Source organism: Orbicella franksi, chromosome 3 (genome assembly GCF_964199315.1).
Source record: "Orbicella franksi chromosome 3, jaOrbFran1.1, whole genome shotgun sequence".
Classification (NCBI taxonomy): Eukaryota; Metazoa; Cnidaria; class Anthozoa; order Scleractinia; family Merulinidae; genus Orbicella; species Orbicella franksi.
Window position 1 is genome coordinate 10,317,977 of NC_138147.1, and position 18,716 is coordinate 10,336,692.

General features: G+C 37.2%; 1 protein-coding gene across 2 annotated transcripts; it reads left to right on the forward strand.

The window, feature by feature from the left end:
* Positions 1 to 8,368: 8,368 nt before the first annotated feature.
* LOC145483016 (uncharacterized) lies at positions 8,369 to 14,215 on the forward strand. 2 transcript variants are annotated; one of them, XM_081461639.1, is made up of 3 exons: positions 8,369 to 8,740; positions 12,033 to 12,300; positions 13,283 to 14,215. In XM_081461639.1, the coding sequence occupies exons 2-3, from the start codon at positions 12,088 to 12,090 to the stop codon at positions 13,373 to 13,375; spliced, it is 306 nt and encodes a 101-aa protein (XP_081317765.1). In that variant the 5' UTR covers positions 8,369 to 8,740; positions 12,033 to 12,087; the 3' UTR covers positions 13,376 to 14,215. The 2 variants fall into 2 exon arrangements, with proteins under 2 accessions (XP_081317765.1, XP_081317767.1); XM_081461641.1 differs by lacking the exon at positions 8,369 to 8,740 and having other exon boundaries at positions 11,019 to 12,300.
* Positions 14,216 to 18,716: the final 4,501 nt, after the last annotated feature.

Sequence of the window (18,716 nt, forward strand, 5' to 3'; positions counted from 1 at the left end):
TTTTTTGTTCAGCATTATACTTGTGTCTTTCGCTGCCCGAAATGCCATCAAATGGTGAGGAAGGCAACAGACTGACAAGCAGTGCGCAAGAAAAGTTTTTCTGGAGTCAGGAAACGGCCATAAAAGTTGAAGCAATTACTGTAGCACAAAAGATGAGGCGCTCAAAAGATGAGGCCAGAATTAGGCGGTTCACCTGTGACGAGTTCCTGACTCCTTGCCACGTTTAATCCTTCCTCTCGAGAATGGCTTCAAAGCTTAGAAACAGACAGGAGAAGGTCCTCCTAGAAGACACGACAACCGCAGAGAATCAAGCTGCAGATATTTTTGACAAGTGTCAGTTAACTCATCCAATTGCTTATGACTCATTCAACTTGTGTGCCTTAAACGCATCTATAATGTCTTTAAAAAGCTGAGCGTCAACATTAGTGCTTCGCTTGATAGATGCGGGTATTTTAAAGCGCCCTGCATAGGGTTGAAAACTAGTCTTGTGCAGACATGCAGCTGTGCTCCATCACAGAACTGAACGACATTAGCGGCTGTGGGGTGCCTCAGGTTCATAACGAATGGTGCCTACAAAATACAAACGTGTTTCTGCCAGATTAAGAAAACGTGAAAAAGTAGATCTTAGCCAGGGTTATTAAAATCCACAAAGAAAACTGGGGGTAGTCATTAGTTTTTCCGAGATAATTAGCTACTGCAGACGGTAGCATTTTTCTGAAAAAAAAAAAAAGGTAAAGATATTTCTTCACAGATTCTCCTAAGGTTCGCCTTTACGTGCAGAAAACTAAACATATTAAAAAACATCTTTAAACTACGTGGTAAGTGGTAACATTAAACCACTTTTGATATGTATTTAATAACAGAATCGTCGCAACAGCACTCCTCTGGCTTAGCCAAAATACAGTCTACATAACTTTTCCTCACAGCCAAAAACTAATGCATTGTCGAATAGGCTTACCACTTCCAATTCATACCATAAAATGTAGCTGTAATCACCCCTTTGTTAAAAGTTAAATGAGTTGTTTCATCCTTTCGAAAACTTTGTCGGTGTCCGTTACTTTTTTTCCTGTTACTTTCCAAGTAAGTTAAACATTGACGTCTCTCGCAGTTGTTTTGCGCGCGCATTATGCCATCTACAGTTGAATTTCAGTATGATTTTTTCTACGGATACGATAAAAGGTAGTTTTTCAGCTGGAAGCCGCTCACAGTTAGTGCTTAGCGATATGCTGCTTTTCTGGTAATCCCGGTTCTAATACAGGCTCGTAATTTTAGTGCGAAATTTGTTTCGGCCACAATAGAATTATTTTTTAAGTCGCACGCTTGGTAGGGTAGTTAATTACGTCACTAGTTCCAACCCAAGCGCGCGCCTGTCGTTTAAACCATGCCTAAAAAAGAAGGTACCGTCCTTAACTGCCCTTCAGTAATTTTCTGAGCATTTTCTCTTCTGATGGAAAAGTGACACGGCTAAGAAAATGTAAGAAGTTTCAATAAAACATCGCTTATCATTACTTCCTGCGCACTATTCGTCAGTCTGTTGTCTTTTGCAAAATTTGATGGCACTTCCGGCAGCGAAAGACACAACTGTCTTTATCTGATCTAAACATGCTCTACCGCATTAATTTTTCCCCTAAATTTCTTGCATCCTGTTAATTTTTTACCCAAATATCCAGTATCCTGAAAACCCCTAATAGGGCCTCACTGATGAACTGATAAAGCTGATCAAGATACACAGATCATAATCTTTCGACTTGATACTGTCTATCGTTTTCTTTGTTTTTTTTTCTTTGTTTTTTTTTTTTTTTTAATACACGACCCCCCCCCCCCCCCCTCTTACCCTACCCTGCAAAAATAACCTAGAAAATACCTGCAAGCAGAAGCTCATGTTCAAATCATTCTGGGAAAGCCGGTAACTAGTTTAGCCACAGAAATGCGTGAAATGGCTTTAATGTCGGTTACATTTTCACTTCCTACCCACCCTACCCCTACCCGTTGGAATGCGCATTTGTCAAATGTAACGTAATCTGTGGAATAATGGCGGGTGCAGAACAGATCAAAACAGAACTCAGCTTAAACGAGTTCTTGATGAGAATCCTCGATTAAAAGGAAGATTTTAAGGGCTTCTAACAGACTTCTGGGTCAGTTAGGATCTCAGCAAATTGTTAAACTTCTTGTGAACGGCGGCTTATGAGGCGAAAGACTAATAATATTGATAGATGTTATGAAGCGGGCTTCGTAGAGTTGAAATCTGCTTAACCGTGGCGATGTCTGAGAGTTATTTCGTACACTAATCACCGAAAATGTGGCTGAAACATACTGGAAATATAACATGAGGCATCGTGGAACATCCAGTTGTCGACATGTCGCGAGATAAGTGGAATATATCATTATTTTCTCTGTGCATCGTTATTTTCACGTTATTATGCTAATTAGGACGGCGGTCTTTGTTGACAAAAACACAGCTTAAACTTCTTCTTCTAACATTTTACAGTTTTAACTGCCCCAAAATTTTATTGCATGTATTTACAGGTGAGACATTGCTCTTTAAGTGGAGGGTAGTTTTGGGATCTCAAGTGATGTACTTTTGGCGATATTTTCCTTTAAACTTCGCCTTTTTTATGGCGTTTCATGAGTAGTCCGAAAGGGAAGAAATTTAAAATTCTGTAGAAAAATCAGGTGATGATCAAATTGCCAAAACAGCCTCTCAATGTAACAAGAAACATTTGCTTGTCTCGAATGAAAGGTTTTTACCGGGAGTTAGATCGTTTTCTTTGTATGGCAAATTGTTAAAAATGCGCCCTAAAATGGCCGCTGAAAGCCCTCTCAGAGGGGCAAAACCAAGATGGTGGCCCCAGCGCTAAAATACGAATCGAATTGAACTGAAAGTTATATTTTTGTGAATCACTTATCTAGACCATTCAACTGAGAAAGTTTGAAGAATTTGATTTTTCTGGTCCAAATGGCCATAGTTGAAAATTACAGAGAGCACCTCTTAAGTTTTTATTAAACATAATTGTTTGGAGAAGCAAATTGATTACGAAATTCAAATTTCACGGGAACATAAAAAACAACAGGAACACTAACTTATCTGACTGTACACACCACTATATGGGAAACTTTCGCGACGCCCAAAGTGATGGCGCCAAAAAATGTCTTAAAATTACATACAATTGAAATTGAATAAATATTTCTAATCCTTACAATAAGTTCGTTAAGATGTATTCACGTAACACGGGAGTTTTCGTTTACCTCTTTGTTCTTCGGTTCGAAGAACGTTTTGAACATTTTCAACTTTGCCGGACGATTCAGACGCAAGGTACGAAGACCTGTTATCATCACTTTTTAACTAATTTAAAAAACTGCACTTTGAGACCTTAGTCACCCTTGAGTAAATATGTAAGTAAGTAAGTACGGCGAAAGTTTAACGTACATTGAAGCTATAGTAACACACCCACTGATGTTCACTGATAACTCTCCTCCACATATCCAATCGTTGCCTAGACGCCCGCCAGTCTGTAGTACATAAAATACACAGGAAGCGATTTGGGCTCTTAGAGGCTGACATGTACAATCAGAAACACCTCCTTTTACAGAGATTCAAAGAGTTTTACACAGGAAGAGTCCACCCAGATGCGGACGTTAAGTACGATCAAATATTTCTTGACATAGCGGCAAAATTTCATGTTTGTTTTGATGCACTCTCCCTTTCAGCCTTTCAGCCTTATTCATTTGGCAAACGGAAAGAGATTGCTTTATCAGCGTCATTAAAGCTTTTGGCATAAGGCTACATTTTATTAGAATTTAAAATATTTCTGACACTGGACATGAATAGATAAATATTTTATTTGTTACCGACATGTTTAACTGTCTGCAAGAAAAAAAGAAAAAAAACCATGCGGAGTTTAAAGTGGGAAAATCTTTCGGAAAATTTAATTGCATGTTTATTTTTAACCGAGTAATGTTAGAGCGGCGAGTCTAAAAGACGGCACCACCCGCCCTGTGTTGACAAATACACAGCGCCCTCTATTTGACTAATCTGGAAAAAAAGCAAATAAATCTAAGAATAAAGTCCGGCTGCCACACCTCCTTCCATTTTGAATTGCGTCACCTTACAACACCTTGCGTTTAGCATATAAACGTGACTGTAAAAGCACCAGTTCACTTATAGGACTAAGAGCCTTAAGTCTAAGTCTCCGGTTAAAAGAAAAGTGGAAATACTAGTGTCAAATACTTGATCCTTGTAGGAATTAGCAATTTCAAGACGGACGATGATGCTAAAACGTTATCTATTGCTTTTTGCTACCTTCTCTTTACTAGCGCAATCCTTGGCTATTCCTGTTTTTCCAGTTTATGTACGAGAGGTTGAAGATCCTCAACGACCGCTCATGTCATCTTCAAGTTTACTTTGCTGTGGACTAACTTCGATGAAATGCTGCGGAAATAACCAAAAGAAATCAAAGGTAAATTTACAGTGGCCGAAAATAGTACTCCTTTAGGTGCTTGTTCCTAATTTTAATTGCCTTTTAATATTGCCAAACGCTTTCTGTAATGGTAACTAAAAGAGACGTGCAGCGTTCTCTAGTTCATTATCCTCCTATTTCTTATTGTTAGTTTCCTTTGACCGTGTATTCCTTTCTTAGGCGAAAAAAAGACAGAGGTTCAATCGCGAATAAATTTGTCAAATTTACCTCAGACATTGTTTGGAAAAGAGGAAGCAGATTTCTTTGATGTTTTTAGCGATTTGACGCAAGGGGGTTGACAAGGCTGCTGGACTCCGACAGTTTCTTCTAATACCGCTTTATTGATATCAACCTCTTTCAAAACTGTTAATTATTTTTTAAGGAAGTGGAATGAAGATCAAAAGAGCCGATATTTCAACTATTACCAGCATAAACGTTTTGATAGATATATCGCTGAGCTTAAAATGAACAAGAAATGTACCGCTGAGGTATGTTTTCCTCGTATTAAAGTGAATATTAAAATGTGAGCTGCAAAACTTCAAGGGAGATAGCTATTTCAAAAAGACATGCACAACATGATCTTGAAAACCTGAAAAGGGAAGTTGAATGAAGTTCAAAAGGGCCGATATCATCTATTGCCAGCATAAAAGTTAAATGACGCTAAATATCTCGCTGAAATTAACTTGAAAAATAAAACCGCGGAGCTATGCTTGCCTAGTACGAAAGTGAAAATAAAAATTTGAAAAAAAGTAGCTGCAAAACTACAAAGTAGATGACTATTTGAAATAAGACATGTTCTCTGTGATCAGAACAATGATTCGTTTAGAAGCTCTGCTGTGTTATTCTTGTTTTTGATAGACAAGCTTTCTTAAGTAATTCTTTAATTACGTTCGAATTGTCGTTTAAATCAAGTTCAGCAGGTTCAAAATAACTGCTAACAGATATTGCGTGTCATACTGGTGGTAGTTAAATAGAAATTAAAGAAACGTCTTGAACTGACATCACATTTTTTTTTTTTTTTTACATTCGGAATTATAGGTGTTTGTTGGCCAAAATACGAAACCCAAGCTAGCAGAAGAGGACGACTTGGAGTTTTATCCGTTGGACAAGTAAACCCTACCGGAAACAGAACAAAAAAGCATCAAATCAACCCCTCAGCTAGCGAAAAGCCAAGCACATCAAGTCACTTTTCATTTTACACTGATTTTGGCCATATTTAAAGCGTTATAATATTTACCGAAGAACGTTTAGCTGAATGCAACGAACATGAACCTCTACCAATGTTAACAACTTTGGTGCTTGAAAGACAAATAAAAATTGAGTTTTTCATCTTCTGAAACCGGCTAACAATTAGAAGTCTTGCTACACCATCTCTTGACCGTAGGTGTTGTATGTCTTTCGTTTTCTTAGTCCTTTGTTTTCCCAACACACCGTTGCACAGAATGACATTTTGCACCATTCTCACCTCGTTGGTGATTTGAAGCTAGAGACTAAATATTTATTTCTCTTTAATAAACTTTATTATAGAGAGCGTCTCTAATTGTCGTCAAGGTGGCTAGACTGGTGTTCCTAAACAATAGGATATCACTCCTTTGCGAAATGAGTTATCTTCCTATGCAAGCTGCTCACATTTCTCATTGTTCTGACAAAACCAAAATGTCTGTGCTCTAATCAAGCACTTCAAAACATCAACTGGCATATTAAGTTCGTGCAATTTTGGTATGAATGACAATTGTTGAAAGATGGCGGGGGACAATCTCCTCTTTTAACAGTTAGTGTAGGCCATACCCAATTCATAGCGGTGAGATTAGTTAATCTTGATTGATTTTAATGTCTTCGACAGTGGACCGCCTGCGCCCCCACATAAAAAAGTAGGGAGCACTCCTACCACCATCAACAAATGAATCGTCCGCGAGTAGAATCAAGAATCCAAGTCGAAAAGAAAGGCTAACATATCTTTCACTGTCGTGCAGAGCCCAGTAACTTTTTCGCCAAAAAGATGAACATTAATTGCGGCCAAATATCTTCAAAAGGTAAGTGATTGGCAAGATAAGGAGAAAAGACGAAGAGTCAAGCATCCACTCCGTGGGCTAGACTGCTGGACGGAATGAACGCAGTTAGACTAGAAGTGGCTCGAGACGTTCCAGGATTGTTGTCCCAGTTCGGCGAGCTGCACCCTAACCTCGTTCCCAAACGAGGGACCGGGGATAAACGTTTCCGGCAAACAAAGGCAATTAATCGGTCGAGAAACCTCGCTTATTAACTAGAAATTATTACAGTCGAGCTAAGAGTCTGCAAGGTAAGTAGAAACCAAAGCCATATATCAAGTAGTGACCGGAGATAATTGTAAAAAAAAAAAAAAATGATGCAAGCGGAGGAATGTTTGAAATTGCAACTGAGATTTTTCTACAGATCAGTTGGTACTACTCCATCAATCAGAATGCCTCATTTCTGCCCTGCAGCTGTAGCCAATCCGAGGACATGCCTAAATTTGCCATTATCGACATATGCTGTTTCCCATCGTATATTAGTTTTGTGTCTAGTATAAAAGTGCCTCGTGAACTGTACTCAGCCGTGAAATTATTTTTTCTGGTGTTCAATTTTCACCGAACTCTCGCCATTGACGAATTGTTTCCGATATCATCTCTACTATTTTTGCAAACGAATAACGAGACCACAATACCCATATTACTTGATTTGCATTTCTATTTAGCCGAGAGAGCAAACTGCCCACAGTATTTGTTCTCGTTATCATTATGAATAAATTACATTCGAAACAACTGTTTTTGTTGAGGACTTTGAATTTATTGTAACCTCTTTGAAAATGTTTTTCTCGACAGCTTTGAAAATAAGTCCTTGTCTGGCTGAAATGTACATCTTTTGCATATACTTTCTAAAGCCCCAAACTGTTGACCGCTTTAACGATTAACTTCAACTTAATTTTGAAACGTTTTACCTATTATAACCTGTTGCAGTATTTAAAACTCTCAGTGAGATTGATTCTTCTAAATCGCAAAGGTTTCGTTCGCAGATTGGAAGACATTTGATGGTGTGGGAGATCCACATTATTTTCAATATGTATCACAAGCTCGAACAAAACCTTAGGTAATGCATAAATTATGTTATCACGACTAATTTGTGATTATTCTTAAGCTCTATTAACAGAGAAACTTGGAAGTTAATTAGGGAAAGGCGATTTTTGTAGGGAAGTGTTTAGATATCAATCTGAATAACATAACCCAATCAGAGAATTTTCCTTTTCGCAAACGTACAAACGTGATCGAACTGTCCGCTCTTAAATTTACAGTTCTGCTCTCTGACTAAAGGAAATGAAGATAAGAGTGTTAAATGCAATCTTTAACCTTAGTAAAGCAGATAACACCGAAAACGTCACGAACCACAAGACAAAAAAATATAGTTTTGTGGTTTACATTTCCACGGTTTGACGTCATACTTTACACTTAACGTTACATTGAGCAAAACAGCAACAACAAAAAATGGAAAAAGACGCAGACTTTGAATCTTAGAAAAAAAAAAATTGAAAAAGGAATGACATGAAATCGTTGCTTTGAAGTTCTGTTATTAATTCGTCGCGGGGTTTTCAGAATTTAACTAGGATTTAACAGCATGTTTTGCAATCTTGCTCAGATATCAACACGAATAAATATCATTTTGTTGGTCGCTAGAACTTAACCGTTTCGTACGACGTTCTTAAAACTGTTCCTTTTTGTTATTGGTCAGTAACACATTGAAACTTTTATACATGTACTGGTGTTAAATAATATTCAAATAAAGTAAATGCTTGAAATGAAGAATTTAAATCAAATTAAAGGCAGTTGTCTTTTCTGTTGCAAATTCAGTAAATATGTAATAAGCCATAAAATGTTCACGAATGGAGTTTCAAAGCTGCGTTATCGCCAGATGGAATTTAATCCCAGAAAAGATCATGCTGATAAAAAAAGACTTGGATTTAATGACAAGGTAACAAAAATTTTAGCGCCAGTTTTTTCTAAGGGTAAAGAAATAGGGATATAGGAATCAGAAATTAGATATTTCGGAAGCCCTGACAGGCGGAAGGAGTTCTTGTTTCATCAAGATGTTCGTTAATCTTCCATCATGTTACGTTCTCCCCACATACGCGGGCGTCTCAGTTATCTGGGCAGCCACTCAATAACAAGATATCGGAGAAAAGCTGGAGAGTCTTGAGTGTTTGGGCCTTTGTGTACGCAGTGTTGGTGTCGACAAAATTCCAAGGAGAGTTACTCTGTAGTTTAGCTGTGGTGGTGAGTACACACAAACGTCGATAAGTGTTTAAATCCGTAGATTTTCGCTCCATAGTCTTACAATATCCAGATGTGTAGCACATCTCTGTGGCGTAGTAATTTGCAATATGACAAAGCCCGGGTTGACAGCAGCAGTGTGAGGCATTTTCCCACTGAAATGGAACTCCCAAAATAAATTGACTATATATTTTATGTCGTTAAACTTAGTAAACTCAGTAGATTAGCCAAGACTTTGATTTTTCACTTTAATTTAAATGTATTTTTCAAGAGACCACTTGTCCTTTCCGTTACTGTTCTTTGTTTAAATACTGAATTGCAATTGCAATCATTTTCTACAAAAACGTTTATCTTCGGTGTGAGGCTAGTCATAGCTAAGCTATACCGATTTTTTATCCTTTGTCCTTGGTTTGGAAATTTACCAGGCGGAGGCTTTACGAAAGTATTTCTGCTTGTTTGATACATCCTCTCATGTTTACAAAGAGAAATCTTGATTTGAATTTTGTCATTGCATAAGTTAACATTATTACTCTAGCCGGCCCGCTAGGAATTCACCCTAGCAATTAATAGAGCTCCTCATATTCTCCGAAAGTCCAGAAACTGTATAAACCAGAAATGAATGATCTCAGTCAAACTATCAAGGCCATTAGTGGTGTTAACGTCGCCAAGTTAAACACGGTTATAAACATCGTGGAAGGCACTTCTAAAGTATTCTTTTACCGGCAAGGAAAATTTTGCTCGCCATGACCTTCGTTAAACTAAGTTGAACGCTCATAAACGTCACACTGGATATTGCTAACAACATCAAACAAGGCTATTCTTCAGGTGCTAATATTAAAACCATTAACTGGGCAACACCAATCAATGTTAGGTTTTCTTCACTAGTTATACAAGATGCGCCAAAAATCAGTTTCTAGAGAAAAAAAATATGTGGGAGTTTTCTGGATGCCCAGTGAAATAGAAGCAACACGTATTTTGTAAACTGAGATTATAAAACAATTACGTTTTATGCGTATTTCGAATCTCTTCAGTTTGCAGAAAAAGGTAGTCGAGATTTCTATTTAAACATATCTTTAACCTGTTCTAATAGCCCGTTTGGTAGAGTAAAAATATGCGTTGCTTGTCCCTCCACTGGGGCAGAATTGGTTACTAATCTACAGTATCTTATCAGGGATGGAAAAGGCATCATTTTTTTTTTACCTCGAAGTTAACCATATTTTGTTTATCATCCTAGAAAAAACGGTATTGTTAATGATGATGATGATATTCATGTTAAATACATGATAATTAAATAATTTTTTTTAAGCGCAATCGCTCATATTCAAATTGTTTCACCACTAAATCCCACTCCACACACGCACACAGCCATTTGTTGTAATAGAGCTGCAAATAGCTCTTTTCATGGTTATTTGCCATTACATTATTCAACGTGAATGTTGAGTAATTTTGGGTAATTTTTCAGTTTCTACCCTTAATCCACGTGAGGGAAATTGACCGTGAAAAGAGCTCTTCGTTCTTTTCAGGATACCCGGACTATACACATCTAAGTTCTCTTACTTATTGAAACAATCAACGACACACTAATGACTATTTTCACCACGCTTCACTCATACGTACACAGAGTTGTTCTTAATGTATTCACGTGGTAAGAGGACTGTTATCAATGTGTCAATCTTAAGGATTATACTGCGCCACGCCTACAAACTTACTAATAAATATTTAACTTTTCTGGCTTTTTGGGTGGCTGTTTTTTTATTATTTGACCAGTCAGAATTACAGAAAAATGACCGTATGAATCGTAAAGCAGCCGTGCAAATTAACTGGAACAAAGAAAAGTGATTACGTAATGAAAGGCTTCAAAGCCATCAGGATTGGTTTGGTCCACCAACGAATAGCCGAAATTTTGTTGTTTTGGGTCAGCAATATTGCTGCCGTGAAAACTCACGAGGAAAAGTACAGACATGACAAAACCCCTTCGAGTGCAGTCAGTCTAATGATTAAGAAATTGTTCAAGCCATTATAAGAGTTATATTCCTATCCAATACACCCGATCCGTAACGGGTCGCAAGAAGGGTTTCACTCTACTTCCCAGATGGTCGCCCCTTGGACGACTCGCTGCGTATCTGTTGTATTGAAAAACCCTCAAGAGTTACTAGCTGCCCAGTGCGCACGAGAGATTAATGTACCAGAAAGTTACATAAACAAAGCAGACTTGCAAAAGGGCATGATAGGTGTGCTGGAATGAATTGTACATTCAAGAATAGAATCTAAGGGCATTTCACTCACCACTTGGCGATAAGTAGGATATAAAAAGTTTTGCCATACACTTATTTACCAAGAAAACAATTTTTCACTAAAATTGGTTTAACAAGAAATAAAATGCAAACAGCGGCAACAAACATAACACATGAACTACGCATGGTTTGGAACAACAATCTAAAATTTTCTTGACGTTTCGCATGCTACAGCACGCATCTTCAGAAGAGGCGGTTATAAAAAAACGAAAGATTTTCAAAAAAATCAACCTAAGATTGGCGATACCAAAAAATTTACTAACACAAGATTTAAGACGACGTTTAAAAACTTCGCTTCGAAAACCTAAATAAGGAAGCACAAGGATTACATCTCTCAGAACACTTACATCTTTTCAGAACACTTGCCGAGTTAAGTCATTTTTTCCTTACACAGATCGTTTAAATCGCTCGCAAAAATCTAAAGTCGTATGCAAAGCCAGCTGCTGGGATTGTGACGCTTTCTATATCTGCAAAACAAAGCGACGACTGCATGACAGAAAGGTCGAGCATTTTAAAGCCCTTACGCAAGTGGGTCACGCTTCCGCTGTTGCTGATCACGCAATCTCCACCGGCCATAACATCAAATGGGACCATTTCGAGGTCTTAGCTAGTGGACGATGTGATTTACATTGTAAAATAAAAGAAACATTGTTTATATGAGACTTAAAACCAACACTTAATGACAATGCTAGCAGTGAAAAGCTGTCACTTTATTAGCTATCACCTTTTGTTTTCGTTATTGTTTACTTAGTTACCAGTACCTCGCTTTGTATTTTTAAGTTTTAAATCTTTCGTTTTTTTTGTAACCGCCACTTCTGAAGATGCGTGCTGTAGCATGCGAAACGTCAAGAAAATTTTAGATTGTTGTTCCAAACCATGCGTAGTTCATGTGTTATGTTTGATGCCGCTGTTGGCATTTTATTTCTTGTTAAATTGAAATGGCCAAAGAACAAGAGTGTTTAAAATTGGTTTATTTGTTATAAACTGTCTCCATTTTACAGTATTACAAGAGCAAACGTTCATACACATCCAAGTGTGTCAGAAAAGGTTGAAACAATGAAAACGTCGCTTATTCTCCTGGCAGCACTGAGCGTGGCACTTCTTCTGCACGCCTCACGCCACACCCACGCTTCAGAGCTCTCTCAGCTACTGGACATGGAGATACGAGACCTTAAGGATGAGATTGAAAAGAGAGGGAGAAAACGAAAACCCTGCGGGTTTACTTGGTTTTGTGGACGAAGACGAAGCAGGCGTAGTCATGGAAAAAGGGTGAGCGAGATTAAACATCTATTTGTTCCTTATAACACTGATATCATACCAAATGCATAAATGGGGAGAATATCAGTCTTTATCAGGCATGAATACTCAAGGACTATCCCTTTCCATCCGTATTTCTTTATCGTGCCTTGCAGATTATGGTTGACCAAATTTCGGAGCTACAAACCTCATTGAGGGAAAGCAGTTCCTTTTAACGAGCTGTATACAGTTACTATTTATTTTTTATTTATTTCTCTACTTTTTGTACAGTTACAGTTATTTATTTATTTATTTATTTATTCATGTATTTTTATTTATCTTTTTATTTATTTATGTGTTTTTATTATAATTTTATTTATTCACTTTTATATTTTTTACAGTTACTATGTAGCCTGGGTTATTTTTCCTTCTTTTCACCACAAGTATTCACTAAATGGTTATGAAAATTATCTGATTTCTTAAGCATCCGAACCTCTACTTTAGAGAAAATAATATGGTACTCGTGACGTTGTGTCACAAATTAATGGCGTCTTTCGTAAAAAAAAGTCAACCATAGTGGCTTGAAAATATCCAAAAATTTAGACATGGCAGATCCAAGATGACGGCCAGTCAAAAATTATGCTGTCCTTTTTACGTCAGGTGACGTCATCGTTCCATGTTATAGAACGAAAGGAAATATTTCGGACGTTGACAAAAACCTTTTATTTCGGCGGTAACAAGTTCAGTATTTTTTTTCCTTTTGTCGTTATGATCACGCTGTTATGTTGCTATTATGTCGCTATGCCAGTGTGTTCACACTGCAAACATGACGACATAACGTCGTTCTTATGTGGTTATGTCGCTAGTGTGAACAAGGCCTAATAAAGTATTATTGCGAAAGCTAAAACCAACACCATATCCAATAGCACACTAGGAAAATTAGTCACGTTAAAATATTGTTTTATAATGTTCTATTTGTTTTTACATTGTTTGAATTCTGTTTTCTATTTCACAGAGTGGAATATCCCACCATTCAATATCGTTCAACTCCTTCGGTTCCGATGATATGGACGACATTTTGAATAAGAATGTACTCAATGATGATTAATTGTTTAGATATAGTATAGCAATTTCAGTTGTGTTTTAAAATTCATTGACATAGAAAGCGAAGTGCCTCTGGCTCGAGATTGTAATTGTTTAAGACTCATTGTGTTGCATTACACCATTAGTTTTACTTTGGCGAGATGATTTTTGATGTAGTGGTTGAACTAAAAAAGGAACGAAGCTACGACATAAAACCACTAGGAATGAAAAAAATACTATGATTGATGAAATAATGATAATGGAGGAAATTTCTACAATCAACCTTGTTAATCTATGATCTCCATCTCTTAGTATAAAAGGATATATATGAAAAGTATTCAAAAACATGACACCCACTCTTTAGTGTAACCTGTTTAACCCGAATATTGTAAGTGATTTGGTTTGGGGAAATCTTGTAACTCTTAAATTGTAACAATAAATGCATCTAATGGAAGATAACTTCTCTTGCTGATTACTCTGTTCATGGCATTCAGGTTTTTTTTTAATATTTAGTACATGCATTCCATTTGGTCGTGCATCTGCGCATGCTCTCCTCACCTAGACCGTGACATGCATGATGGTGTCTGTCTTCAGTTCCTTGCTCGCAGTTGGAGGATTGGGCCAGAGATAAGTTGGCTTCATCTATCCCTTTTGTTTCTCTTTTCTGCAGCCCGTGATGTTAAACGCATCAAAATTACGCTCTCTTTCTACAGTTCGTCTCCACGTTTCTCTTGGTAGTCTTCGATTTCTTTTGACGTTGCCTGTACCACGTGACTAACTTGAAACTTTCCACTCGTCATATACCATGGCTAAGGTGAATTATTGTCCAAACCAGTGAAGTATTTCTCCCAATGATCACGTAATGAATTTATCAATAGAAATTTGGTTCGATACTCGTTTTAATTCCATTCTTGAAATGGATAGCAAATGGAACGGTGTGACTTACGAAAGCAAGCATAAAAGATAGAGCGAAATTTCATTCTTTATCATTAATATTATTATAGAAGAGACACACAGCTGACAGACCTGGAAACATCTCTCTGAAAGTCTCTTTCCACTACATCTCAATGTTATCAGCTTACGCCGCTAGAGTGAATATTCACGCTATTTCCTGTTCAATCAGTCATGTTTTTCTCGAATAATTTTATCACTGTGAGGTTACAATGTGGCTTATATCAAAGCTGTGGGTAACATGGGATGTTGACCGTTTTCTGGTATTATACGTTTTCTGTTACTTGTTGTTGTTTCTATATTTAAAGCTAGCCCGTGTCTCTATATTGCCTTCGTTTCTTTACGTCTCGCTAGTGTGTGTGTCGTTAAATCAGGAACAATAAGACTATATTCCTTTAATCTTCTTCCTGTCTCGCCAGTCTGGTCTTTATACCCTTAAACTATCGACTCATTAAGTTGTGGTTGAGTATCGTATACCATAGCCACCAGCTAACTAAGAGATTTTTCTTTTATATTAGGAGCGCTATATTCTCGACAAGTTGGTTCCAATAGTCGTAGAAATTTCCTTTTTCCTTTTTTTTCTCTTGTCAATAGGAAACAGTGACGAAATAAAAGTGTACGCAAGCTGATCCTTTTTCACAGGTGTCTTTCAAAATACTTATAAGACCTTATAAAACGCACGATCATTGACATCCAGTTTGAGATAAGTCTAGGTCGCCTACAGGAGGAAAAGTTTTATGACAGAAACTCCGATATCAAAACCTTAATCCATCAATCAACTGTCAATAATTTTAAAGCTTATTCACTGGCGTAAACACCGTCACCCACAATAATTATATGAAAGAGGCAGACAATGGGAGAAAGCCGAAATGAAATGTCTTCCTTTTTGCAAGCAGTGAACGACAACCAGTGCTAATCACAGACCAACGGGAGAGTAAATTAAATTTGGTTGCCCGCGTGGTCGTTTTCTTATACTTCGTTGCTGACGCAGGAAATTAAAAGAAAGTTTTTGCAGAGCAAACATTGGAAATTCTGTTCTGTTCAAAACTAGATGTTGTTGGGTTTTTTTCTGGCACCGAGTGTTATAAAAAGAGCGAGGTGTTTTGTAATATCTTCATATGATAATAAATGAACAGACCTAATAAAACAGCCATGTTAATAAAATGAATGACATTCTGCTGCTAGATTTAGCTGCCGCCGACGTATTTTCGTGCTCCCCGTTTAACGTCAACTGCACGCTTAGTGGGTGGGGGGATTCATTATTTAGACGTTATATGGCATTTTTGACCAAAAGCAGATGATTCATTTTAATAAAGTTCACTTCATGTTGAAATCAGCACACGACACATGCGCTTTCAAGGCAGTTGAAAAAGACTTTTGAGTAAAGTACAGAATACGTGATCACTGTAGTCGGAAATCAAAAACGTAAATAGGGTACTTATTTATTTCACAGATGAATTTGTAGTAAATTCATTTAACAATAGATGTCAACTTTCTCCCAAACATAGATTTCATTGCCTTTTTTCACCTTGTTGAAAATGGCGGCCAACTTCAGTAAATTAAATAGTCATACTTTTGTAAAGTGTTTTTCAAAGTGCAGTAACAAAATAAAATCAAAGTAAGAAGTAATTTATCTGTGTCGTTCGCTTTAATTCAGTCGCGACAAAAGGGCGTCGATTTGCACACATATACATCGTCGTAAAATATATGAATAGGCTCTTATTTTAACACTGCACGAGAACTTCCGAGCACACCAGCAGTTGTTACGTCAGCTTTTCGCTTAGAGGAAAGCCATAAGAACGTTGGAATCGAATATGCATGGAGAACACGTTTTGAAGCAGCCTCCTTTTTTCCCGGTGATAGGCCTTTCCACGAAAAAAACACGTAAAATACCTTACATACATTTCTCAAAAAATAAATAAATAAATAAATATCACAAAAAAATCTAAATATTTCGAGAAACCCTCAAAATATTTCTTGTTTTTATTTTAAAAATAAACTGATTTTGAATCACTAAGGCCAATATTTTCCAAAATTTTTGCAGTTGCAGGAGTTGAGAGGAAGATTCAGGCGCTTCCGCGCTACCAGCATTCGCCATTTTGGAAAATTGCTGCTTTAGCGCTTTTAGTGATATATAATACATTTTTCAAGCGGGAAATCGCTGAACTCGATTGCTTCTGGCATTAGAAACTGAGTATTGTTTCAAGAAAATAGTAAGGATAACACAGCCCTTAGCCCAAAAAGCTATAGATATTGTAAATATCCCTAAATTTTCTAAATATCTTTTAATCTCCCCAAAGAATATCCCGACATTTGTGGAAAGGCCTGCTCAGTGACCTGTGTTGCTTAGCAGTCTATCAGGAACATCCCTTACGTTGTACACTAACAATTTGACATCATTGAATCAGGTCAAAGGTTACAAATATCGCATTTGCTTTATCTCTGGTGGCAAAAGGCCTGTTCGAAGATGACAGACCATTGACATTTATCAAGAGTAAGACAAAGGAGCAGCCAAATGTGACATCTGATATTAAGCATCGTGACGAAAGCGCTAGCCTTTGTCTCGTCTTTAGATGCGAAACAGAGGTAGTCAAAGCCATCGTGTTCTGGCGAAAACAATCGTAACTGTTGTACTATCAGCTCAGTTGCAAAGGCGAACACTGTCCAAGCGCAGCTTTTCACTTTGCTTTTGCTGACTCGCTTTTTTGCTCGAAACTTGCAGAGCAAATTCTCGAACTATAGGGTTACCAAAACCAAACCTAAACGATCTGCTGTATTTTGGTACAATATTTTCGTACGTTAACGGAATTTCGCTTTAACTGGAAGTATTTTTGTTCTTTCGCTGAAATGTTCGAGTCAATAGAATAGAAATTATCAAGTCTACAAGATCAAGCATCTTATAAACTATTGTGTGCCGTACTTCAGAAACTTAGACACGCGTGGACACCCAGTTGTTAAAATTAACCCATTGTTATCAAAACAGGTGGTCGTATTTTTAAGTGCATTTTTAATAGCTTGTTCAAATAAAGGAGACTCCCACAACTTCCCTTACACCCTCGGAAAACGAAAAGGCTGGTGACAGTCACGATAGCTAAGCTATCAAAGAGAAATTATTGAGGAAAAGAAAAATTAATGAGAAAGTTCTTTAATCGAGTTTAGTTCCAGAGCTTCTATGGATAAGCACGTATTCCCAGATACGACATGCGGGTGGGAGGGACTCCTCAGTCAGGCAAGCCACCCTTTATGTTTGCAGTATACATGTATTTCACAGTATTAGACCGGTGGTTTATAATCAGACCTTTACAGAAAGTTGAAAGCACTTGACTGCAAAGTGGTTCATACTATTTTCATGTATACAGTTAAGAGGTATCACCGAATTCGCTGAAATAAAATAACGTTAAAATACCGTTATGTTGCATCTTCCATTTAAGATTGTAAATTGCAAATTACAATGATTAAAATTTGAACAAAGAAAACAAAGTCACAAGGCAAAATGCACTAAAAGGCAAGCTAATAAAAAGTTTTTTTTTCTAGAAATAGCCTCGCTGTTTTCGTTGAAGTTATTGTTTCCTTTTCTCTATAAACAGAACAATGCATGTAAAAAGAAATTTAAACGCACTTTCTTGCTAGTAGGCGGTTGTCAGTAAATTTCCGTTTAGTGGTATTTTAATTGCAGCCAAGTCAAAACATTATTAAGTTCTGAGTACAAGAGAAAAAAGATCCCCAGGGTGTTCAGCAAGAGATGGTAGTCAGCAGTCTGGGAAGTCTATTTTGTCCAGCAAGGAGTTATTAATTAATATCATGTGAATTTAAAAGCATTTCCCGTGAGAAAACTCGACGATATCTAGGTAATATAAATAATATCAAATATAAAGTGCACTTGAAAGATTTTCCGCTAAGGTGAAGAAGCTGCTCATATCTTTGATCTATGGTTGACGCTAACATAAGTGCAAAAAATTTCGAGTAAACAAAGAGTTATAGCATATATCCGTTTTTATCGTGTATTTATTATCGTAAAAAGCACGGTTTCCACGATATTGGCCTTTAAATCTTTTTGAAAACTGAATGCATTTTACATAAGGTAGGCGAGAATCAAAATAATAGCTGGCTCCGAAGTTATCAACACATGTGCAGTTAATACACCACCAAATTTACAGACCTAATATTAACAAAACAGATGCACGGGAATATGTAACATACACCAGTTTTACCGCTTTGATTATGGAAATCATAAGGTTTGCTACTTAAGTTTTACTGATTTCGCTCATAGTTTCTGATGAGAACGTTCTTGTCGCAAAAAAAGTCTGTGATCAGGGAAAAGATAAACTCTAACAAAACGCAAATTCGAAGTACGAATAGAGCAAACGTTAACGCATGTTCTATCAGGTGCCGGGAAATTCGGAGAGAGGTCAGCT

What these genes read in the sequence shown, in the direction of transcription:
- LOC145483016 (XM_081461639.1), top strand. Translation starts at nt 12,088, where the DNA reads ATGAAAACGTCGCTTATTCTCCTGGCAGCACTGAGCGTGGCACTTCTT. An exon ending in GGCGTAGTCATGGAAAAAGG is followed by an intron (nt 12,301 to 13,282) that starts GTGAGCGAGATT and finishes TCTATTTCACAG; the next exon opens with AGTGGAATATCCCACCATTC.